Source organism: Zonotrichia albicollis, chromosome 8, assembly GCF_047830755.1.
Source record: "Zonotrichia albicollis isolate bZonAlb1 chromosome 8, bZonAlb1.hap1, whole genome shotgun sequence".
NCBI classification, from domain to species: Eukaryota; Metazoa; Chordata; class Aves; order Passeriformes; family Passerellidae; genus Zonotrichia; species Zonotrichia albicollis.
Window position 1 is genome coordinate 6,595,568 of NC_133826.1, and position 25,169 is coordinate 6,620,736.

The following is a 25,169-nucleotide window of genomic DNA, read 5'->3' on the forward strand; positions in this document are numbered from 1 at the left end:
GTAATGATTTTACTATCTTTTAATTTCTTCTGTAGTGACATGCAAGTCAGTATTTTCATTTTTTTGTCCCAACTAGATGTTCTAATAATTGATCTGCAAATATGAGTCATGTTTTTCCTTGTAGCAGTAATTAATGTAATACATTGAGCTTTCAAAATGAAAACAAAGAGAAGCAAAATCACAACCTCTCAAAATAAAAACAAAGAGAAGCAAAATCACAACCTCCCCTATATTTATGTGAAAAACAATTAACTGCACTAGTTAAGTGCAAAAATAGATGTCTGAGGAAAATGAGAATATGATTACAGGTTTCAGTGTTTACACGGTAAGCAGTAAAGGCGCGGTGGTGTAACACGCCTCAGTCAACAAGGAGACACAAAAGGTGAAAATCTGTGCTGGGATTGTGCTCTGAGGGCTCTCCCTGATGCCTTTCCTGGTGCCTCTGGTAGAAATCCCTCAGGGTTCCTATTTATAGTGTGGCTGGTTTGGAAAGGTGTCCTTGTAGTCACACACATCGTGTTCCAGCGACCTCCCAGGGCAGTGATGGAGTAACTTGGAACAGATTTTGTCCCAGCACACAGTGGATGCCTTACTGTGCATATTTACAAGCAGGCAGATCTCTTGTTTGATACATTTGCATATTTATATTCTTGCTGTTGATATCATGGAACTAGTCCTAGAATGGCTGATAAATGCTCTTGCCTCAGGAGCTTGAATCCCTGAAGCTGGTTATCCATCATGCTGTCATTGACTACGAGCACAGTGTTATCCTTGATTGCTTTAGTTCTTCCCAAAGGGAACAGGAATTCTCTTCTTTTCATCATATTTTTCCACTGGTGGTAGTGGGCCAACATCATTGCAAAGCTCCTTTTGTTCTTGGCATACTTTAAAATGGCTTTTTGCCCTGACATATTTTCCTCTGTTCATTGCAGATTTCATTTTCTTGATACCTTTAACTCTTCTGTGCAGTGAACCACAGCAAACAAGAATACACTGTACAATGGTGATGTGTGGGTTTTGTTTTGTATTTTTTTTTGTTTTCAAAACCCTGTGTTTTGTTTCTGGAATGCTGTTTAGCAGCACTTGGATCACAGTGATAAATTGTCTCTCGTTTTCTTATGTTAACCATGTAATACATCCCAAGTTGCTGCTCTGTCACCAGGTGTTTTCCAGGCTAAGCAGTAACTCCATGAAAAACTATTAGATAAATGAATAGGTGTATTTTTATCTTTAATTACTGTATAATCAATTAGTGCCTTTTGAGGAATTTTTCAGTGCCTTTTAGGGAATTTAGTGAGTGAGCAATCTGTAGCTGACCCTGCAGAAGTTAAGCCAGCAAAACACAGCCCTGGTTCTTTCCCAACACCTTGTCCCCCTCCCTGTGTTTCACAGGAACATGGTCTGCTGCAGCTTCAAGAGGGAGCATCTTCATACAGCTTTAGGTCGGTGCTGTGTACCATGCTGTTGCTTTGCTATCATACTTTCATGACCTTTGTGTTAGGTAAGATTGTTTATAATAACTCTTGGATTTGATTAGTTCTTGTGGGACACAAAGGGGAAAAAGATGATTCCATCACCTGTTTGTTGGTGAATTGTTTGTTTGTAACCAGATTAAATGTGGGTCATTTGTGGGCCATTTTACACTAATCATAAGTGAAGAGTGTGTTTTAATTTTCAAGATGGAGGTTTTTTAAACAGATGAGAAGGGAGATACTGGGGATGGCCAAGAAAGTTGTGAGAACTGTAATCTGTTTTAGCCAGGTGCATTGTTGGGGAGGTTAAAATAATGGCTGTAAGTGATAATTGCTTTCTTGACATTGGATTTTCTTTGGGAGGTGACAGCTTCCCTCTAATGTGTACTTCTGTGTTATCTCCTGCTAAATCATTCCACAAAATGTTTGTGCCTGAGTTTTCAAGTCAGGAAGCACAATGTTTTCAAGGCTTCCTGCTGCTGCCTTAGTGCAGCACCAACCTGTATTTATGCTTTACTGAGTGGAGAGAGGAACCAACATGTTGGCCAGTTGAGGATGGAAAATCAGTACCTTGCATTCCTGTTCTCTTTCTTTGCTTTGTTTTCTAACTATTTTTATCCCTTGCTTTTTTACACATTCTAGGGACAGGAAAAGGAAATGTTGAGGAGGCAGAAAAACTACTTAAGCCTTACTTGGCACGCTATCCAAAGGTAAAATGAATCATAATTTATTTGGTGTGGTCATTTAAAGTTTTCATGCCAAAAATCAAAGATTTAGATTGTATGGCCAGATTGAAAACTGTTATAGAATACTTGTGTTTTTATTATTATTTATTACAGGGAGCCATATTCCTGTTTTTTGCAGGGAGGATAGAAACACTAAAGGGTAATATTGATGCGGTAAGTAATCATTTTGCTCTTGAGAAAGTAAATTTCAAAAGCTTTAGAAAAATTCTTCCAGGAATGTTATTTCCTTTTTGGCTAGTGCTTCCTCTGGCTTTGGACTATATGTAATTCGTAGTTTATTGAATTACAAACAGGAATTTTGTACACCATTTTGACTTGTTCCTCCACCTGATTTTGCAACCCCTCTCAATTTCTGGTGATAATGTAGTCCACCAGGATTAATGACACAGTTTTGTCATTGTCTTTCCCATCCTGCAGCAGATTGGATCTTTAATGAGACCCAGTGGTAATCCTTTGCCTTCAGTGTGAACAGAGTCATAAAAGACTAGAAAAAATTATTAAGATGAAAAATGCATGCCCAAAACACTCTGAGACAGAGTATCAGCTGGTGTGCAGGGCAGTGGCTCCCTTGAAATCCATGGAAGTGCAGCAATAAATGTCAGCTGAGCATCTGTCCTCTGCCTTCAGTTTCCTAATTTCCCAAGACACCAACATTCATTTTGAATATGCTTAGAAACATAATTTTAAGGAATGGGGAGCTCTGTGGCAGGGTAAACTTGCTAGCACCAGGATGACTGTGGAGCCAAGAATCTCTCGGGTGAAGCAAACAGATGTGATTTTGGGAAACACTGGGCTGGCAATAATTTGGAAGCTGCAGGAGCCATGCAGGCAGATCCTGGAGCCCCAGTGTGTGTTACAGCTCCCCTGTCTGTGCATTTACACCTGGCTAAGGCAGTGTTTGGCAATCTCTGTGTGCAGGCAGTCCATAGGTACGAGGAATGCTGTGAAGCTCAGCAGTACTGGAAGCAGTTTCATCACATGTGCTACTGGGAGCTGATGTGGTGCTTCACCTACAAGCGCCAGTGGAAAATGGCTTTTTTCTATGCAGACCTGCTGAGCAAGGAAAATACTTGGTCAAAGGTAAGTTCAGCAGAACAGGAGGGCAGGAGGCCTCTATCTACAACCTTTCAAGTAAATTGAGTAGATTTTTTGTAGCTTTGAAGGTGTAGAGTGTAAAGTAAAACCTGGCTTGCTGTGACTGCTGCAAAATGATGTGAATTGCAAACATCCAAATCTGAACAGATGGTGGGCAAGCACAAATCTTTTGGGCCCAACTGGTAGATGAAGAGCAACTTGTTAAAGATGCTGTGTATTGACTGGTTGTGTCATCAGATGTTGCAATTGATGGTGCAGGTTGCCATTTCTTTCATTATGCTGTGGGTAAAAGCTCTTCTGCTGGTGAGTGAGGTTAGCCATGGTGGTGCCTCCAGGGTAACAAATGCAATTAGAAGTGGTGCCTGTATCCCTGTGCATCTGGAAGGGAGGAGCTCTTCAATCCAGAACCCTGGCAGCTCTCTTCCCTCTCTCTTCCCTTTTTGCCTTTTGAAAAATATGTGCCCTATTCCAGTTAGTGGGAATTTTCCTGAGCTGGCTTGACTTCACAGATATGCTGGGAAGGGGCTTAGCCACGTCATTCACCCCTTCCCTTGGGATCCATGAGCTTTGCCCCTTCAGGTTCATTAGATGGTCTTGAACCCAAACTTCTCCTGCCCTGGGCAGTTCATCTCACATTCTCTGCCTTTGCTTTCTGTGACCTGGTCAGGGAGGCTGGGACACTTGATGGTGAGGACTGAGGAAAAAAAAGTCAGAGTTCCTCAGTCTTCTCCAGATCCTAGGTAAGCTTGTCTCCTGCTTTCTTCCAGAGAGGGCCCACATTTTCTCTAGTCTTCCTTTTATCACCAGCACACCTATAGAGTCTTTCCTTGATGCTCTTTCCATCCCTGGCCAGGCATTGGGCTTAAGTTTTCCTAACCTGATCCCTGGCCATTCAGACAATTTCTCTGTATTCCTACCCCGCTACCTGTCCTTCCCTTCACCCTCTGTATGTTTCCTTTTTGCCTCTTGAGTTTGTCCAGGAGATTCTTTTTCACCCACATGGGCCTCCAGGAGTTTTTGCCCGACTTTCTCTTTTTTTGGGATGCATTGCTCCTGGGCTTGGAGGAAGAGATCCTTGAGTATTAACCAGATACTATTTGGGATATGTTACCAAGTTGTGATGGGACACAGAGACTGTATATTATTAGGTTTTTTCTCTGAGCATGACCTTATCTTAGGTTTTCTAGCACGTGTTCCTAAGAGTATTAAAAACTTTGCTCAAGCATAAGATTTGTTCTTGGAATTTGGACACAAACTGATACATACTAAGCATGTATCTAAAAACATGATCAAAAAACAATATTCTGTACTCACTTTCTAAAATACTTATCTCTTACTTAAAGTTTTGTAAGACTGTGAGCAAAAGCAGCAACTTCTTCCCTTTATGTTGCTGTTTTGTGCTTTATATGAATAAAGGTGATGCTGTAAATTCATTTTTCTATATAGATATTCTTCATTGTGTTTGCAGGCTACTTACATTTACATGAAAGCTGCTTATCTCAGTATGTTTGGACCAGATGACTGCAGTCCTTTTGGAGACAGCGAAGTTGAATTATTTAGGTAAAATTTGCAAACTCACAGTTACAACAATTTACTATCTTTTCATGTCACAGTGCTGGGGGAACAGAGGCAAAATTGTCATGCAAATAGCATTGGATTGGTGTGAAAATGCAGAGTTAAACATCCTTTAGACTAAAGTGGACCCTGAGTTTGGACAGCAGATTTCTCCTGGCCATACAATGCTGCTGCTGTTCCATGTAATGCATTCTTTTTCATGCTTCCTTTAATCAGAATGGAATGTAAGATGTGAAAGCCTTCAATGGATTTTGCTGTAAGATGTGTTCTTCCTTAGTGGGAACATCAGCACAACTTGATTCTTGGGTTCTGAGTCTCATAGAAGTAACAAATAATTAAATGTGCAGGTGAATCTATGCATTATAAACACAGTGAGATAACCTCACGTGTTTATGCAATGTTTAAGCTCAAAAAGGCTTGCTGGGGCAAAGAAAATTTGGTTACTTTAGGGTTTAAAATTTTTATATGAAATCTAATTTTTTGAAATGTGATTACATTACTCTTTTCAAGTTTCCTCTGTCTTTTGTAATCATTATCAACAGATTTCACTGAATTTGGAATCCATTATGAAGTGAATAGTTTTAGTCTTTGGGAGAGTGGGGAGACAAAAGCTAGTTTGCCTCTTTCTTAGTCTGTGAAGAGAGATGAGCCCTTTATAAGTCAGGTGCATCATCTAATTTAATCTTTCAGTGGGGAAGAGTCCCTCTCCTCCTGCTTGATTAAAGAGGAAGCCTAGAGATAAACGTGCCCTGCATAAAGACAGCTTTTGTGAGTATGTATTGCTCAGCTTCCCCGAGGTAGCAATAGCCCAGTGTGTAACAGCTTTTTAAAATTCTCCTTGGTTTGATCTTTTTTTATTGGTTTTTTTCTTTTTGGTTTTGAAGTTTGAATGTCTTCATCTCAGAGGTTCACAGGAGAAAATGAGAAAATTCCTTACGTTTTCCTTTAAACTTTCAGGATTGTTCCCAGCCTGAAACTGAAAATTGCAGGGAAATCTCTGCCCACAGAAAAGTTTGCAATTCGGAAAGCACGACGGTATCTTTCTTCAAACCCCATTCCTTTGCCTGTCCCACCTTTGGTAAGTAAGAAATATCCACACACACCCCCTCTTCAACATTTTTATAATTTAGAGAAATAAACCAGAGATAATTGGAATAGTATCTTTCCGTGTTTCTAAGGTAAACCCTCTGCAGGAGACTGGAATGTTCCCAAAGCAAAGCCAGATGAATGCAAGGAATGCTGTAAAACTGGGGCATGCACCAGCCACAGGGAACTCAGCCAGCTGTTTGTGACACGTAAATGTGTTGCATGTGTAACTCATTATTCCAGCTATAGAGCAGCGTGCTCCCAACAGCTTTCTTTTGGTCCCCTTTGGAGGAACTTTGCCCTGGGTCTCTTCTGTCGTGTCACTTGCTAACAGAGCACTATAAGGTACAAGGAGGGGCGGTGTCAAGGAAACAATGGAAGGTTTGGGCGCTGCATGTAAGGAGCTGTTTAATGTGCTCCTCAGTGTTTGCAGTTTGGTGCTCTGCAGAGCAGCTCATAGGTGCTGGGATGAAACAACTGACTCCTTTGGCCACCCCAGAAAACCACTGCAATTAAGTTATTTTTTTCCCTGTAATGCTGGCCTGTTCCCCATGGCCAGTTGCATGAGGCACCCATTGCACTTACAAAAATCTGTCTGCAAAGAACATGTGAAAAAGAACATAAAAGGATTTTGAGTCCAGGGATTTGCCAAGTGCAGTGGTGTTAACACTTGCAGCGCTTTCAGCTGTTGTGTTTTTAAGAAGGAGATGGATAATTAGTAAATATTCTTTAAGAAAATGCCAGAACAGGGAGAACTTCTTGGAAACCACTCCCCAGCCCACCACACTGAAATAGATGTTCCAGCAGAGCATGGGCATTCACCAGGGGCTGTGTTCCACTAGTGAGACTGACGTGAGAGAAATAATTAGGCTACTTTGATGTGCCTTTCAGGTTTCAGAGAGGAAGGAGTGCACGCTGGGGTTTGGCTGGGCTGTGCTGCTGGGATTTTGGTAGAGCAGGTTTCTGTAGCAGGAGCTCCCCCCATCCTTGGCTGCCGTGCAGTTGCGTTTCTGAGGCAGCAGATGCCGCAGCTGAACAGACAAAGGCACTTCATGGATGGGGAGCTGGGGACAGAACCTCAGCTCCAGGAGTTTTCTTTTCATTATCAGGAGGCTTGCTGGAAAGAGTGAGTCCTCAAGCAAGTCTTAGCTCAGAGATTTAGCTTGAATAAATGTGGTTTGAATATTCCTGTTTGAAAACCACGTTAATGAATCTGCACTAGGTCCAGGAAGCCCAGCACAGGTTTTCCAATCAACAGAGACCAGATGGTGAAAGCAACAGTGACTGAGGTTAACATGCTGCTTCAGCTATTCTAGCCTGACAGCTTTTTGTGCCACAGTTCCACAATTCACTTGTTCTATATAGAAATTTCATCCAAATGCTTTAAATTATTGCCCACAGAGAAGGTCATGTAAATAAATAGAATAAATATATCACACACTGATCTCTCTGGTGATCAGTGACAGGGCCTGAGGGAGTGGCATGCAGCTGTGTCAGGGAAGGTTTAGGCTGGATATTAGGTAAAGGTTCAGTCACCCCAGAGGCTCCCCAGGGAATGGTCACAGCACCAGCCTGACAGAGCTCAAGAAGTTTTTAGACAACACTCTCAGGCACAGGATGGGGCTCTTGGGGTACCCTTGGGCTGGGCTCAACAATCCTGGTGGGTCCCTTCCAGCTCAGGGTGTTCTGTGATTTTATGATTAAATAATGTCCTGAAGGCCAGTTATAAGTCTATATAATATTTTCATCTTTCACTTTGTGATTGGTAGTAGCATTTGGTGATACACTCTAAGAACCCCGGTAGCAAATAGAAATTCAGCTAATAGTTTTTAGTAAAATTTACTCTAAGGACAGTTCAATAATAAAAAAGTTGCTTTCTTTGGGAACATCAAACAAACGTGAGGAATGTAAGAAGTTTACAGTTCAGATTTAAAATTCTGTGTGTGTGTTTGAAAGTTGGCTTAAAGGTTAGAGTGTTTGGTTTTCTTTTTGGTTTGTTTTGCTGTCCTGAGATTTCATAATTTTTCTGTGGAAGAAGTGCATTGCAGTTATTTATGGATATTACTGCCTTTGCTAGGATAGAACTGAAAAACAAGAGGAAACCTTAATGAAGGGACAGTTAGCCATGTGCCATGAATGTTTTAAGTCTGTTTTGTTGCTACTTACCTTCTTCTATAAGTGAGAATGTGTTTGCATTCTGTTCAAGCAATTTCCTTTGCATTGTTTTCAGTAAGTGGCTCTTGAGGTGTCTTCCAGGGCTAATTAGTTCTGATAAACAGTGTAACAAGTTTTCAGTTGCAATGAAAATACATTTTGACAAACTGACTTTATTTAAGGAACCTGTAACTTTTTCATCATGTAGAGATAAACTGAAGTATTTGACAACTACATTTATCCAGTGCTGTAATTAATGGTGCTGTCATTTCTCCCTGACCCCAGGAAATGATGTATATCTGGAATGGCTATGCTGTAATTGGAAAATGTCCCAACTTAACAGAAGGCATGTTAGAGACTTTAAATGAAGCAGAAGAAGCATTGGCAAGAAGTTCAGGTAACCAGTGGTAGGGTTTAAGCAATTATTTTACACTGCAATAGCTAGAGATATTATCTGTGAATAGAGACACTCATTAGTAAAGTTAATTGGGTCACAGGAGGAACAGAGGTAATGAACCCATGAACTATTTATGCAGATAGGAATATTTTTTATTTTTAAGGGAGCAACTATTTGCAATAATAGTAAGTGATTTTTCCATCCACAGATGTGTGTTAGGAGTGGTTTATGACATGTGATAAAGGTCTGTTTATTTTGTTAGATCACATCAGGATATTCATTGACTTCATTACTTGGATCCTGAAGCTCCATTACCCTCAGATTTTGTTATCCTCTGGTTTGAAGGATAAATAGGAGAGGAGTTGGTTTTGTGTTTTAGAAGTGCTGTCAGTTTGTGATGTGACCTTTGGGCTGAATGTTCTGGTGTCACCAGTGTGCTGCAGAAATCCAGGACACCAGGGATGGCCTTTCTGTCAATGAGCACAATATGGGATTGAACTGAAACACCCTCTGCTACTGCATTTTCTGTCAGTCTCTTAATTAGCAATCCATGAGAAAATTCAATTGGTGTTTATTTCTTGTCAGTGTTTCCCAGCTCCTGTGGGAGTGCAAGCAGTCTGCACAGCATTTGTCAGTTTTTCCTTGACCAATATTTGATCTTACTGCTATTACATACAGCCTTCCTGCAAAAGGATCAAGCCCCTGTTGACAAAGGAATATAGGCTAAAACACTGCATTGCAGTCTTTTCTAGGGCCTTGGACTTCTGTGCAGTGAGTTACACAAGATTTGAAAAGGTTGCCTGAACGACTGACTAAAACTATCTATTTTTAATTAATTAAAAAAGAGAATGGGGAAAATATTTTTAGTGAAGGTGACATCTTAGAAAAAGGGCTTTGACCTATTCACCTTCTTTGTCACCCATTTTGTTTCATCATTTAAAATAAGTGAAGTATTTCCCTGTTCCTTTTTTTGTCTTAGTTGGCAAATTGTGGCTAAGGCTGCATTTTGCAGGGATTTGTAGCAGATTCATGTTTGTAGAACACTATGAGGACATGTAATTGAAAAGTGGGATATATTTTAAAACATGCCACCATTTTTAAGTGTTGCCTGTTCAAAATATTGACTTGCTGTTTTCAGGCATATTTAACGAATTGGAAATGAGCAACCAAGCTGAAGATTTTGCCTATAAACTTGTAAGAGTAAGCTGCTTATATGGATTGGCTATGAAAAACCCTGCAGTTTTCTTTGATATGCATTATGCAGAAATTTTCTGATGGAGAAAGAGTGTTGATAGTAAAGATTTTGAACTAGGGGAAGCTGGAAAGACTCTGGGCTCTCAGAAGTAAAAACTCCAAAGAAGGTATGGTAAGATGTGAGGTACAGGTAGCAAAGTTTCACATATTTTTATTTAGCCAAATGAAGGTGGAGAATTGACAGAATCCTTTCCCATTGGTAGGCCATGTGACTACAAGTCAGGAAGCAAAAGAGCTGTACAGTGCAATAAAGGCAAAGGGTTGAGAGATTGTAAATTGGACCTTAGAATTTACAAAACGGACACCTTAAATTAGTTCTTAGCTGTCAGGACAGTAAGATTGTGGAATAGCTGTTCAGTGGGAGCAGGGAGGGAAAGAACAGCCCAACATTTTTAGTACAAAGTTCGATCAATTTATGAAAAGGTTGATGTGTGTTTGCCTCTGCCTTAAATTAAATTCACCAACTAGTTCTTTCCTGTATTTCCATACATGGAATGTACTCACACTTACCTTTGAAAAGTTTCCCTACAGGCAGGAAAGTCTTCTCTGCTGTAGAGTTTTCTAAAATGTGCCATTTCCTTCCTCCTGCAGCTACAGAGCTACTGGCAGATGACCGGTGTGTGATAAAGCTGTTAAAGGGATTATGCTTCAAGCATTTGGGCAAGATCTCAGAAGCAGAAGACCACTTTAATTACATCTATTTAAAGTAAGTTTTCATACCTGGCATGTAGGAGAGCTCTTGAGTTTCAAGTAAGAGGAGATGAAACCATGATATGAATAGAAGGGAGAGGGTTGCAGTATCTTTAGTGTTTGCTCCAAGGTATTTCAATTTTAATTTCCACTGTTATTAGCCATGTGTTGAAGAATTTCAGATCTTCAATTTTAATTTTATTTTAAAATAATTTTTAATTGAGGTGCTTTCTCCTTTTTGAGGGACTGTAGGTGCACAAAATTTTTCAGTTACCACTTAGCTTTTATTGCCCCCTTCCTCTTCCCAGTCATGAAGAAGCTGTACCAAAAATACAAATGCACTCTGCAGAGACTGGTGGGAGCATGATTACACTGGGACCTTCTGCACATCATGTGGTGAATGGCACCTCTTTCTGTCAGCTCACATGGGTAGAGCTCATGATATTGTCATCTTTTCCAACATTTCCCTGATAATAAAGGAATTATTTTCTGATCCTGAGATTATACATACTGTGTAGGATGCTTATGCAAAATACACATTTAATAACCCAGAAGGGAGCTTTGGATAGAGAACATGACAAGTGTTGTAATAGAGATTGATTGCTCCTTCTGATCTTAGCTAATCTCCTATTTATTTGTGTTTGGAGCTGTTAAATGAGGGAAACAATATATCATTTCAAGGTCTCTAGGCTATTTCTTTTCCAATGCAGTGAGAAGAAGATAAAATATGACCATTACCTAATTCCAAATGCCTTGCTGGAGCTGGCAATACTGTATCTGGACCAGGATAGAAGAGAAGAAGCAATAAAACTTCTGGAAAAAGCAAAGTAAGTGAAAAGCCTGTGTTGGTGTCTGGTGGATCAGTTTGGTGTTTGGTTAGCAGGAAGCAGAATAATTTCTTTAATATAATGGAAACTCATTTCATTTTTCCAATGGGAGCATGCATGCCTTAGTTTTGGTTTGGATCTTTCCAGTGTTGCATTTGTTCAATCTTGGACTTGAAAAAAGTGCCAAAAAATTAAGTATCTTAATAGGAATGTCAAAGGCTCCATAAGAAATAATCCATGTGTAATAAAATGTAATAATCTTTGTAGTATATTTGCTTGTTCATATAAAAGATGTATTAAATTTAATCAAAGCTCTGTGCTGTGGCTAAAATAGCATTACTTAAATTGATGGCCAGCACTGCCTGTTTCTTTCCTTGATGAAATACATTTAAGATAACACTCCAGGTTACACTTGGTATCTTTGTATTGTTTCATCTGCATCAAGGCAACTAAAACACCTGCTTTTATTGTTTTGTGTGATTGACTTTTCTAGCAAAGTAGGTTTATGGAAAGTTGGACTTGATCATGTGTTCTTTATTATAAAATTAACAAAATACGGGTTTTGCCTCTGTTTGAACCTTCATTTCTCTGCTGAGCCAAAATTTTGGCAGTGATGGGGAGGGAGGAAATCCAACCCAAACAACTCTCCCCCTCTTCAAGCATCTAGCAGCAATGGGGCAGTTCCCCTCTGCCCGGGTGCTGAATGAGGCCAGATGTGCACAGTCAGTGCCACAGGTGTGAGCAGCTACAAAACTGATGCCTGCCCTTGGCTCAGAGAGGTCAGACAGAGTTTTTATGTTGCTTTTTGTCCAACTGAGGCAACTCTGCAAGTCAGAGTAGCAAATCAAGTCTACCAAAGATTATGCCAAAAGCCTGTCAGCACAAAAATTAAAATATTACAATCTTTAGTCTCCTGTGCTTCTGAGCCTGGTTCTCTGTAGACTCATGGAAGATATTAAGAGCAGCAAAAATTGCATTAGCAAAGTGCAGTGGAAAGCGTTTCAATTGGCTTCATGTTTTTCAAAACACACCTCTCCTGTCCTCATTTCCTTTGTTCAAATCTCTCTTAACAAGAGATCCAGAAATGAATGATTTGGAGCTGCTGATTCCAGCTGGAGCTTCTGTCATTGCTGCTTGGCCATTGCATCTTTCCCTGGTAGCTCTGAGTGTCTCAGGTCCTCTCAGGAGAAGGTGTTTGGCTTAACAGACAGCAGCTCTAAAAAATGTGCTGTCCCCAGTGTATGAAAGCTGCTACTCACACTTGCTGTGCTCAAAGAACTCTTGAAAACTGTATTGATTGGGAAAAAAAAACCAAACCAAACAAAAAAACTCAAAAAAGCAATGAAAAAAAAACAAACCCCAAGAAACCCAAACCTACCCTCATTACAAACCCCCTTCTTCAGTCAGTCATAAATAAAGGTGCAGCTCTTACATTTCCGCCTGTGGCATTAAAATGCTCAGGGTTTCTGAGCTTTCAGCTACCAACACTGAATGTCTCAGGAGCCACGAGAGGGAGAGCAGAGCCTTGCTGGGGCTGCAGAATTCACTTTGCAGTTGGCAGCAGCGCTTGGCTGGTGCCTGACATTTGATTTGCCTGACCTAAATCCACGTCCTGCTGCTGGCTTGGATCCTCAGCTCTGGGAGAAAGAGTGGGACGAGATGATAAACAGTTATGGCTTGGTCATGCATGGAAATAATTCTATTTGTATGACTGTAAAGTACAAACAAGAATATCAGTGTACTCATGAGAAATACAGGCTCGGCATGACAAAATCCATTTCATTTAAAGGGAAAACTCCAAGGGGTTTCAGATCAGCACACAGCAGAACCTGGCCACCTCCTTTTCTCAGTCAGCCTCTTGGGTGTTGCATACATAAAATTATAAGCTGGAATTCCTTGTTTTCACCAAGAGACTGGCACTGCCACAGACAGATACCACTCTGCCATGCTTGGTTTGAATTATGAATTTAGAACTGAAATGCTGTTAAGACACACAGAGTTTAATACTTAATGTTATGTTTCTGTAAAGATGACAAATATCTTCTACAAGAAAATTAGCATGGTCTAATCCTCTTTTGTATCTGGATTCTGTATCCATCCTGTAGGAGCTGACATGTTAATTCCTACTAAGTAGGATCTGCAATTTCTATGTGGTCCTGGGGCAAATTCTCTTTTTTTATGTATAAGCTTTTCCATGAAAGTACAGGTTCTTTGAGTGTTCCAGTAACTCTTTAGAGCAGGACAGAACTACAGGAAACTATAGGCAGATGACAGTGTGGAGCCAGGCCCTAGATGTGTGTGGTGGAAATCCTGCCAGTCTTTCCCTGGGATGATGAGTTGCTCCTCAAAAGCTGATATGGAATCTGCTGTGTGCCCACTTTCTCTTTCCAGCAAATTGTCTGCCTTCATTTCCTCCACACAGAATTCACATTGTTGGCAACCATAGGATGGAGATGGGGTGTTTCCCTCCTCTGGATCAGGACATCTTCCCTTCTCTCACTCTCTTTTTTCTCTTTTTTTTTTCTCCCTTCCTCTTTACTTTCTTGAAATTAGTCTGACTTATTAAAATGATTTTTTTAAATGCTGAAAATATTTGTATTCAAATCTGTCAGTTACACTTTGAGAGGGAGAAAAAATGTTCTAATTTCTGAATGTAAACTAAGTGAATGTTACAGACAATTAATGTGGTCTCAGTATTTTGATTGAGTGGACCAGATTCAATTTCTTACTAAGCTATATTTTTCTACTAATTGCCAGACAGTGGAACTACAAATAAAGAACAAAGAGCTGCATTGTTTGGCCAGGAACACATGCCTTGTATTTTAGAGTAGGCAACAAAGGAGCTTGTGAAGAAAGAATTTTCTGCTGTCTACTGTTGTTTTGCTTAAAACAGTAATACAAAGATAACTTAGAAATGTTTTAAAAATATATATTAATTGGAGTGGATCTTCTTTTGTTTCAGACAAAACTACAAGAATTACTCCATGGAAACAAGGACACATTTCAGAATTCAAGCTGCCCTGCACCAAGCCAAATCCGCCCCAGAAAATGGAATGCACTGTGGAGCCTCGGCGGTGTCGTAACTTTTTCTTCTTTGATGTTCTGTTTGTTGAAAACTTTGGTGCAGAAAATTACTGACACTTTAGAATTATTTTTCCTTTTCTTTCAAGTCAGTGAAAAACCAAATAACTTAAAATTTCAAAGGTGATGCATAAAACATTAATCTAGTGTAACAACATGGCAAAAAATCTCTCAAACCAACCATAACCCTGAAAAATATTGTTTTTCCAACAGTGGCTTTTTGACACTTGCACACACCTCCATCTGTGTAACTCATTTTCAACTGTGTGCCTTTTTCTTGCATTTGCAACATTCTGTTGTAGCTTGCTTAGTGAAAGGGGAACATTTGAAAAAAAAAAACCCAAACAGCAAAACTTTAAGATGTCCAGATTTAATCTGTTAGTTCTAAATGTTTGTTTGCATCCATACTGCTGGCAGCTGAGAAGGAAGCATTGCTTTTTCCCAGTACCTGCTTAGTTGGAATGGTGGGAGAAAATCTCACAGCAGGGAGGAGCTCTGGATCCTGGGCATGTCTAGTTGTGCACAGGAAGCTTCTCTTTACCAGAAGAGAAACTATTCTCTTCACATTTTTGCTTCTGTAAGAACCCTGCTGGTGGGTGAAAAGAATGATCTCCCTTATGCAAGAACCTTGACTTTTTCTTGAGTTTGGTTTTCCTGTCAAGTCTGCTGCTTGTAGCAGCTGAATTAATTTACTGAGGATTGCAAAGGGAAAGGCGGTGATGGCATAAAACTGCATCACTTCTTCTTTGACAATGGGAGGTTCTTAGGAAATGTCTTTTGTCAGAATGAACATGATCTGAAGCTTATGTCAAATTGAAAGCACAAGTCCTTGAAGGTCAGTCAGGAGATGGCAGCACTGCAGGGGCTGGAGCAGCCCAGGAGCTGCTGTGCCAGAGCAGCCCTTCCTGCAGGGGCTGCTCTCAGGATTCCCAAGCTGACATGTCCCCGTTGCACAAGGCTGATGTTCCCTGTGGGAGGAAGCTGGGCCTGAAGCAGGCTCCCTCAGCACAAAGGACATCTTTATCTTTCTGCTCTTTATTGATCTTTGGGAGGTTTTCTGTGTTAGGGGTTTGAGAATAGAGCAATGAGCTGGGTCTGCTTTCCAATGCTGCCATGGAATTCCTGCTTTGCTGGTGAAGTCAGTGGTACCACAGCTTTGCCTCGTGTTTGCTTGCTCCAGGCTAGCTCCATGTCTGTTTGCCTCTGGGGTTTTGGGGCACACTTCTACCTCCCTTTTGAAAGAGCTTCTTCCCCATGACCCATTCTGATGGGTGGAGATGGGAGGTCTTCTGACAGCCCTTTCTCTCCAATGGAGACGTTTGTCAGGAAGATTCATATCTATGTACCTCACAGTGCATATCCTTTCTAAAGTGATTGTTCCCAGCAGAAGAGAAAATTGACAGTTTATAGCTCTGCTTTTGCCTCCTCAAAGGAAATAAAATTGTTTTATAACTGTAGATTAATATGCAAGGAGACAGAACCACCAGTTTCTCAACATGGAGAACTTGCATTGTCTTAAAAATAGATGCCCTTTATAAAAGTCTTTGCAAGTTAAAAATCATAGATGAAAAATGCATTTTTTAAAGTGACTTTCTCAGATAAATTCAGTTCTGATAAATTTCTTGATTCAGATAAAATTCAGTATAAACAATTATGCTATTTACATGCTGCACATCAAAACTTCAGTGTAAAAATTCAGTCATTCTTTGTATAGAATAAAAAAAGTTTCTTGTTCTACTTCATGCATATAACGCCTCTTCTTCCAGTTGTGTCCTTTTCAAATATTTTGGCAGCCTTAGCATCTTTTAAGCAAGTAATGCCACGTGAAAATTAGCATAAATTGTACTTTGCAGAAAGTGAACAATCCTTCTGAGTGTAGATTCATTTCTCATCTTTGAAATTTCACCCACAACTTGGTTTTGCCTGATCTTAGATAGATCACAAAAGGATGTACTGTGTGATGCTCAGCCAGCTTCCCTGATGCTTTGCAGCAATGAAAATCCTAAGATTTTCCTAAGGTTTTCAAAACCTTCCTTAGATTTTCAGAGTCATCTCCAAACACAGCACCAGTCACACTGTGGACCTGATCTCCAACTTCAGCTGAGTGCTTTGTAGTTCACTGTGATGTTTGACTCCTTGGCTCCCAATTTCTCCCAAGCCATAGCAAATAATCACCTTCCCTATGCAATGAGGATTTATGGGCTGTAATAATATGGATTCACTTGAGGAGAAGATGAATGGAAGGTCTGGTACATTGTCACTGTGTAAGTTTTTCGATGTGTTACATTTGCAATTGCCCAACCTCTCTCTGCTCATCAGTTCCCTCATTTTGGTGCTCCTCCATGGCAGGGATCCAAACTCCATGGGGTCAGCCTGGACTGGAAGGTTGATGCTGGGCTGGTTTTTCCACTGCTCCTCCAGCAGCTGTGTGTGGTGCCTGGAGCAGCTCTGCAGGACAGCAAATTGCTTCATCAGTCTGGAGTCCCAAATGCAGTGAACCAGGGGAAGCACAAAGGTGTGAGCTCTCCCCTCAGGGTACTCAGCAGAAAATAGCAGATATTGTCACTGAATTGCACAGCAGAGACTGAAGCATGGCCCAGGATCCAGGAAATGGAGGTGTGACTGCAGATGGGTATAGTCTGCAGAAAGAGTAATTCCTTCTGCATTCAAACACTGAACTGTGTGAGCAGTGCTTGAGAAACCCACTCTGTGCACCAGCTTTAGCCAACAACTGCTGCAGTCAGCTCTTCCCCATCCTCAGCAAAGCCAGAGATGTTACCCAAAGACAAAAATTACTAACTCAGACAGCAGAAAAGTTTCCTGCACTTGGTAGGACTTTTATTATAAAACCCACAAGCTTTATTTCTTCTTCTATGTCTTTTTTAAAACTAGGAAGTGTTTTCCTGCCAGTGACCAGGGAGGGGTAGAAACTCCTCCTCAGTTTCCTGGATGTCTGCAGCAGCAGCCGTGGTGGCCCATGGGACAGTGCTGTCACCTGAGGGTGATGCTGGCAGGAAGGGCCAGGCAGTGAAAGGGGCATCCCTTTATCATGGGCTGAGGGATGTGGAATCCCTGTGTGCAAGGGAACTGAGGGAGGAGAGGCAGCTCCTGCTCAGGCCTGGTCAGGTGCAACTGCAGCTCCCAGCTCCTGTGAGTAACACGAGATGAGCTACAAACTGTTGGGTGAAGGATGCTGGGCTGGAGCTGGGCCTGGCCACAGCTTTTCTGGATGGTTAGAGGCGAATTTGATGAAGTCACAACCATGATACTGTGATCTGGAAACACACATTTAATATTGCTCAATTCTACCGGTGTCATAGGAGCTTTGCTTGCAGTTCAATTGCCATGCACAGCTCACAGGTGCCACCAGGGATGGGTGGTTCAGGGACTGTCCCCTTCTGACTGTGCCTGGCCTCAGGCTGCTTACACCTCAAAGCTTGGCTGAGGAAACAGCATTTTATGAAATACAGCAGCGTAGAACAGGATCATATCAAACATTTCCTCCCATTTCACACTGGTTTTGGCATTAAATTCTGTATTGAGTGCTTTAGTATTTTTAGTTATCTGTGGCCTGGGTCCAAGACTAAAAGCTCACAGGCTGACAGCTTGTGTGCCTCTGGCCCAACAAAGGCACCAAGTAATGCTTCCCCATGTGAGACAAAGCTTTCCTACAGGTCAGTCCCAGAATGCAAAAAGCACTCCCAGGAGTTTAAATACAACACTCAGCCTCCAGTTCCAGCTGCAAGATACATTTCTTTGTCTTCACAAGCATAAAAACATAGCAGCAAAGCAAATGTATATGAAATGACCAAAACAATGCATTCAACACCGTTCCCCTCTGGGAGGAAGAGGAGAAGATAAAGAGGTGAGTCATGTTGTTTACAGCTCTACAGGAAAATGGGTAATGGTTGGCAACATCACTGATGAATGAGACTGGGCAACCTGAACAGACTAGAAAAGAACTTGCTTCTTTTCTCATTATCTTCTGCAAATCCATTTTGGTGGCAGGTGATGTGCAAAGCGTGTACCAGCAAGTGTTTAATTGAATGATTTGTCATCATAGAATATTTTTTAAAGATGCTATCTAGGTTTGCTTCAGGTGTTTAAAAAAAATATCCAAGTACTGGTTTTTAAGGACATGCCCAGTCAATCCCTGTCTCCAAGATTTATGAATAGCAACAAGGTTAATAAATACCTGCATTGCACTGTGCTAAAGTTCTGCATAGTGTTTGCTCACATTCAATCATGGCTCTATAGAACTGGGCTGTGCTCCATTATCTTCTGTGGTTTTTTTAAACCTGAGGACCTACTTATTTTCATTGCTGGCTAAGCATAGGCAAAATGTTTATTTAGAATTATGCATTGCAGGGAAATCTACTTGCTTTCTCTCTCCTTGGCTATTTTACAGGAAGAATACAAAACAGAGCAGTTGTAACCCCCTGCATGCTCTTTTTATGGGCCGATTCAATTTTAAAAAAGGCAAAGAAAAGTTTATCTTCTGCTAGCAAAGTACAGGAACAGCACTTTCAGGCCTGTGGCCTAAAAGTAATGTAGTGATGTGGTGGAAAGAGAAGATAGGCAGAAGCTGCAATACTCTGGACAGTTTTCCTATTCCTATTCCTTTCATTCTACAGTGCACAGGGTGTGAAGGTAAGAACAACATCCTTGGTGCTGGAGCTGTGTGGGATGTTTGTGTGCAGTGCTGCAGCCCCAGGCCATGCTCGGTGTCAGCTGTGTCACAGGGCAGGCCCAGGAGGAGCTGCTGCTCTGTCAGTGTTCTGGGGAAGGTGCTGCTGTGGGATGCTGCAGCTGCCTGTGCCCTGCAGATGTGGCACAGGAACTGAATCTCAGTGCAGTTCTGTAAATCATTCCGGGGAGGGAAGCAAGGCTGTTAACTCCAGAGGATCCTACAATGGCTCATGTTCAGGGTCATCTTTGTGTGGGTACAGCACTGCTCTCACCACCACGGAGGTTGTACAGCTGCAGGGGTTTTTATGTGCAATCAGAGCCAGCTACAGTTTTGATATTTCAGTCATAGATACAATATCAGGTTGGAAGGAACCTCCAGGATCATGTGGCCCAACCTTTCTTGCCAAAACCAGAGGCCAGGCAAGGTGGCCCTGCACCCTGTCCAGCTGAATCCTAGAAGTATCCAGTGGTGAGAGATCTAATATTGCCTGGGGAGATCTAATATTGCCTGGGGACATTATTCCAGTGTCTGATGCAATTTTGTGAAAAATTTGGTTTGCCTTTCATTCCTATGGCTTGTGAATACCTGAGTGGTTTCCATTCTGTGACGCTGGCTGGGCTGATCACTGATGCACACAAATTTGGTGTTTCTAAGGAACAGCAGGAATTCCATGCACAGTGTCTTTGCTACAGCTCTGTTGTTGTCTGATCTGTCACACACACACATACATAAAGAAAAGCATATATAAATATACATAAAACATCTATGTATGTATGTATACTCACACACAGAGGGAACAGGGTTCTGGAGCCAAAGCTTTTTAAATATTTAACTGCTTCAACTATTTATTCAATTTGGTGCTTTAAAAAGGCAAGATAATTTAAAAAGAAAAGCAAGCTTTGGTGATAGCTGAGGAAAATGCAGAGGTTAAAGGCCTTTACTAATGGTTTGCAGTAGATCACACTGCAGGACTGTGCAGTTTGCAGCCTGCTAGAAGATGAAATCCCAAGACAAACAGGCAGTCTAGCAAGAGCCCTTCAGTGGAGTAACCTCACAAAAATGCAGTTTTATGCTCTAGATTTGAAGGCATCATTTTTCACTCTGGACTAGCAGAGCTGTGCCTCAGTGGGACAGTGCCTGGGATGGCTCTGTCCTGCTCAGAAAAGAGATTTGGAGTGATTCATCCTTTCCCCCTTGAATTCTTGCCTTGTCTGCCTCCCTCAATCTGCTTCCCCAGCGTGAATCCTGGATTACACAGGCAGCTCCTGCTAACGTGGCAGAAGTGTGGACAAAAGAGGCTGAGGTGGTGAAGTTTGTCTGTCATGGTGCAGTGAGAGCCCTGGCAAAAGAGCAGCCAGGGAGCAGAGTGAGGCTGGGAAAGGGCTCAGCGTGGGCAGCCAGGGCCCGTGCAGTGTGTGGGGAATTTAGCATTTACTGCTGTGTGCAGCTCTTGAAATGCCTTCTTGGAAAGAAAGAGAACTGTTTTGTCGGGGTTGGTGCTGCAAAGAGCAGGTTGGTTGAGTTTCTGCTGCTTGTTTTCCAGGACAGAGGAGGGCTGGGGGCTCTCTGTGCACGCTCTGCTCCGCGTGGCTGCGCCCCTCTTGCTGAGCCAGCAAATACCTCGGTGCTGTGGGAGCACAGAAAGGGCTCTGCACAAAGGATTTCTTCATTATAAACTCCTCTCTGCAGCTTTTACTTAGCAAAGTGTCAGAGCAGAGTGGATGTTGTAATGAATCAGTTGCTAGTGTGAAAGTACAGTTATTTCCTCTGCTTAAATCAAAAAGATGCTTTAGCAGAGTGCATTTAGACTGCTCTCTTTATCACAAAGCATTAACTTTGCATTTCATACCAAGAATTCCAAAGCCCAGAACTCTTATCCCAGAACAGGTTTAAATGCAATATAATCTGCAAAGGATGGTTAGCATAAATTATATTCTTCAAAGTTAAATGCTATATATAAAAGGAAAAGTTAATCCTTGAAGCTAATTTTTATTCTGGGTATTAAGTCAAGAAGGGTTCTTCTGAACAGATTTTATTCATGTGTTTTTATAGGTTGTCAACTAGAATGTATGTTTTTAATAAGAATGTGGTATCTCTAACAAACTGTGTTTGTAATCAGGCAGCATCCACATTTTTCCCTGAGTCCTTTTAATCCAGGATTTAACTGCTGAGAGACCCTGGATGTTTAGTTTCAGCCATCTTGTTATTTATTTCACTGGCAGTCTGACTCAAAAGTATTTTCATCTTTACCACAATTGCACAAGGACAGGAAGTGTCGAAGTCCTGAAACTGTGGCAACTGAAGTAAATTCAGGTATTTCACAATCCCTCAGCTCAGAAATGCACCCTTCTGCCACTGGAGAGGGAGCCTGTCAGCCTTCCAAACATGGAACTGCTTTCAGCCCTGGGAAGCTGCAGGACCATAAGAGCTTTTAAACCCTTATGTGGCTCATGTTCCTGAGAAAGAAACGCTCTGGGCTGGGTTTGTTTGTTTATGTATGATTCTCCCCCAGATCCACATAATGAACTGGCAACAGTAATAAGGATTGCCATCCTTAGAAGTAAAATGATTAAAGTGGTAATTCCTGTAGCATGCAAGAATTTTTAAGCTTGAAGGTCTGTACAAAACAGAGTACTCCTTACTTGTCATTACATCTCTGGCTGCAGGTTTGTGGGAGTTTCCCTCTCATGCAGAGGACAAAATCCATTTCCTACTCCAATCTGGAAGTGGAACCCCAGCACATCCCTGCAGTGCAGGGCTGCCCTCCCTCCCTGCAGTTCCTGTGCAGGGGCCAGCAGTGCTGTGGTGGCTCTGGCCTGGGGGTCTCACAGCCCTGTCCCTTTGCTGCTGGGATGGAGCCTGGTGCTCCCTCAGCCCAGCTGGGGCAGTGCCAGGGCTGCTGTGCCACTCCAGCCCTAAACTACAGATGCCATCCCTGCACTCAGTGTTTCCATCCCACTGCACAGGCCCCATGAAAATGCCCCAAAGCAGCAGCTCCTGAGGCTGTCGAGCACCTCCACACTGGTACCTGCACACAGTGGCTCTGAGAGGATTTTTTGTTTGATTTTTTCCTTCAAACTGCCTTGCAGACATTTTTCTATGGGCCTGCCATAAGAAGGACTTTGGGTGGACAGGTCCAGGTGAGTCAGAGCCAACTCCTTCCCCTCACCCAGCTGCAGGAGACTCCAGCTGGGAACAGCTGTGCTGTGCTGGACTGCCTTCATGTGTCTGAAGTGCAAGTAATTGTTGGACACCTCTAGGACACGAGGTAAATATATCTTCATCTTATAGATGGTAGAAATAAAACACAGATCTGGTTCCACAATTAGCTAGAATTCAGGTTACGCATTATTTTGCATTAAATTTAGATCAACTCTTCTTTAAATTCAAAATCACCCAGAACAGTATTGTATCTAAAAACTTGAAAAATAATTTGATTTATTTGTTATATTTACACATTGGTCTTGAAGCTAAAATTTGAACTTTTTTGGAATGGTTTTATGTCATCAGCTCCAGTTTTAACCTTTCACACCTTTTTGCTATTTAACAAGTATTTTAATAAAAGTAATTTCTTCCCTTAGCCCAGTCAGTATCAGTGTTAAAAGTTCAGGTGTCAGCTGCCTAGGAAAGCATTCAGCTCAGTAACCCATCACTTCCTACTTCTTTTAAATCTTTCTTAATCAAGTCTTGTAATAAATAAAGATTAATACCACCATGACAACACTGTTTTTTTCAAATTGTTCATTTGCCAGTTTTAACAAGATAAAGAAATGAATACTTAATGTGGACATTGTTTTGCCAAAAAAAAAAAAAAAAAGAACCCAACCCCTGAAACAAACAGACAAAAAGGAGGACACAAAGGAACACACATGGAATGATGAAAAGGAACAATGATATTGCACAACTTCAGGTCTCTCTTCCCAGATTTGGATCCATGTAATTAGGGATGTATGAATTCAGCAAACGTTGTGTCCAGATAAATGTGTGGCCATTTGAGTGAATCTAGAACTGCAGAGTGTTTTTCAATTCCTTGTGACCGCTCCTTGGAGCTCTTCTCTAAGGGAGCAGGGTGCTGTCAGCTGCAGGAATCACAAATAAATTTTGACTCTCCACTGTGCTGACCAGTTATCCATAACCCACAGAATTACAATTCTCCTCCACTGCAAATGCACTAAAAGTCTTTAAACGACCTGGGTCTTCAAACACAACTTCTTGTATCAAGAACTCAAAACTACATCTGAAACACAATCAAAGAATATCCCCCAATTTGCTGTGGTTAACTTGAGATTGCGTTTCATTTCATGAGACCAGGGCTTCTCACTGTCAGGGTGGCACTGAATGCACAGAAGTCACAGAAGGTTCATCAAGGGAGTGGGGGAGAAGAAAAAAGGAGAAAATCATGCTAAGTGGAAAAAGGTCATTTACAGCTACAATCTTTGCTGGAGCCTCTCTTAACAAGCAGGTTCTGTTTGCTACAGAAATCAGGGAATTGTGTCATTCTGGCTATAGCAGGACTGCCCCTCCACTGCTACCCTGACACTCTGTGTTTATATAAACTTTGCATTTATGTGCAGAACAAAGTCTATTTTTCTCCTCTCTGCATTCATTCCTGTTTGGTGGACTGATGTGCCAGCCAGCAGGGCTCAACAGATACATTTAATACAGGAGACTGAGATACAGTATGTTTATTCTTAACTTCTGATAACCTAAGAACTACAAGAACGAGAGATGCAGTATCCATTTGCTATTATCCAAGACAACCATTTTAGGGAGAAAAAAATAGAATAACTGATCAATGCTAACACTAGATTAGTTCCAATTTTTTTTTTTTCAGTTATGGCAGCTTAACTATTTATTGTTCATCTGGCCCACTCTTAATCTGATCAAGTTAAAGGTCACATATTAAAGTTTAGGGACTGTTATTTCATCAAAACTGAAGGAAGTTATAAAAAAACCCCATGAAACCAGAGTTCCACTGCAGGACTTGTGTCATATCTTCATAATCTGCATCACATGTAGAAAAGGGATAATGCATCTCAGTTTGCTTATAAGCTAGGAGATCACTTTGAAGTCTGCATATTCCTAACTGCAAACAAAATATAGCACTTTTAACAGGTTATAAATAAACTGGTTTTCAAGCATAGAGCCAGCCCAACAATAACAATACACTATTAAAAAGACCTAAGGCAATGAATTCCATCTCCAATGGAAAAAAAAAAAGAAAAAGAAAAAGAACTGTGCAAACAAGCTTAAAACTATTTCTTTGTGCCAGTGTTATAAAATGTAGATTTCAATAAAGCCTTGACCCAAATGCCAGGACTTGTGAAAAGAATCAGAACAAAACTGGTTACTTTATTTAGGAAAAAAATACTCTTATCTTGCTGCTAATAAAATTGGATACACGCAGTTTAAACATTTACAGTTGCTGTAACACTTTACACAATTCCTATATATGGGTGTAAGAACAAACATTAAAAGACAATGGTGGGTCAAGGCTTTACATTAAAAATAACAACCTACTTTTCTATAGTCTCTAAAATACTATGTTTTCCAATATTTGCAGCCATTCAGGAATATTTTTTTTTTATTTATTAGGAAATGTATACTTTGTGCATGATCTTAATTCCTAATTCCTGGCTCTTTGGGCTGAATGACAAAAGGATCAAACCCATTGAAGTGGATGGTCTCCTCGAAGGTTCAGTAGAGAAACCCTGGCTCAGTTAGTCTCATATGATGAAAGCAGTGCTGCATCCACTGGCTCCATGCAGGATGGACAGGTAAAGGATCTCATCAACCAGTCATCTATACAGTCCAGGTGGTAAATGTGCATGCACGGCAGAAATCGGATAGGGTCCCCATAAACAAAGTCCATCATACAAATGACACATCTGGAGGGGAAAAATAAAATAGTAAGTGTGCTGTTACCAACCTGGAAGTGAAAAACAGTACAATATCTATTCCTGGATGCTTTTAGTATTTGTAGATACTTGTGTAAGGTAAAGAAAAGAGCCTCAGATGCATGGAGTAGTTTGGGTTAAAGGGATCTTGGAGCCCACAGAGTTCCAACCCCCTGCCCTCAGCAGGGATCCCACTCCCCACCAT

The 25,169-nt window shown here is 41.2% G+C and overlaps 2 protein-coding genes across 5 annotated transcripts in view; one reads left to right on the forward strand and one right to left on the reverse strand.

Annotated features, from left to right (window-relative positions):
• The window catches only part of TTC39A (tetratricopeptide repeat domain 39A), a 52,481-nt gene extending 28,064 nt beyond the window's left edge, over positions 1-24,417 (forward strand). For 2 of the 4 annotated variants that reach the window (XM_005482248.4, XM_005482247.4), the window contains exons 9-18: positions 1,393-1,501; positions 2,115-2,182; positions 2,312-2,371; positions 3,137-3,298; positions 4,782-4,873; positions 5,846-5,966; positions 8,414-8,525; positions 10,371-10,485; positions 11,180-11,296; positions 14,259-24,417. In XM_005482248.4, the coding sequence (XP_005482305.1) occupies positions 1,393-1,501; positions 2,115-2,182; positions 2,312-2,371; positions 3,137-3,298; positions 4,782-4,873; positions 5,846-5,966; positions 8,414-8,525; positions 10,371-10,485; positions 11,180-11,296; positions 14,259-14,379 (1,077 nt within the window). In that variant the 3' untranslated portion in view covers positions 14,380-24,417. Of the gene's footprint in view, positions 1-1,392; positions 1,502-2,114; positions 2,183-2,311; positions 2,372-3,136; positions 3,299-4,781; positions 4,878-5,563; positions 5,657-5,845; positions 5,967-8,413; positions 8,526-10,370; positions 10,486-11,179; positions 11,297-14,258 lie in introns of those variants that run through there. The other 2 variants (XM_026790590.2, XM_074545810.1) reach the window with 2 other exon arrangements.
• Positions 23,738-25,169, reverse strand: part of RNF11 (ring finger protein 11) — a 29,441-nt gene continuing 28,009 nt past the window's right edge. The window contains exon 3 of the mRNA XM_074545815.1: positions 23,738-24,955. Within this exon, the coding sequence (XP_074401916.1) occupies positions 24,784-24,955 (172 nt within the window). The 3' untranslated portion in view covers positions 23,738-24,783. The remainder of the gene's footprint in view (positions 24,956-25,169) is intronic.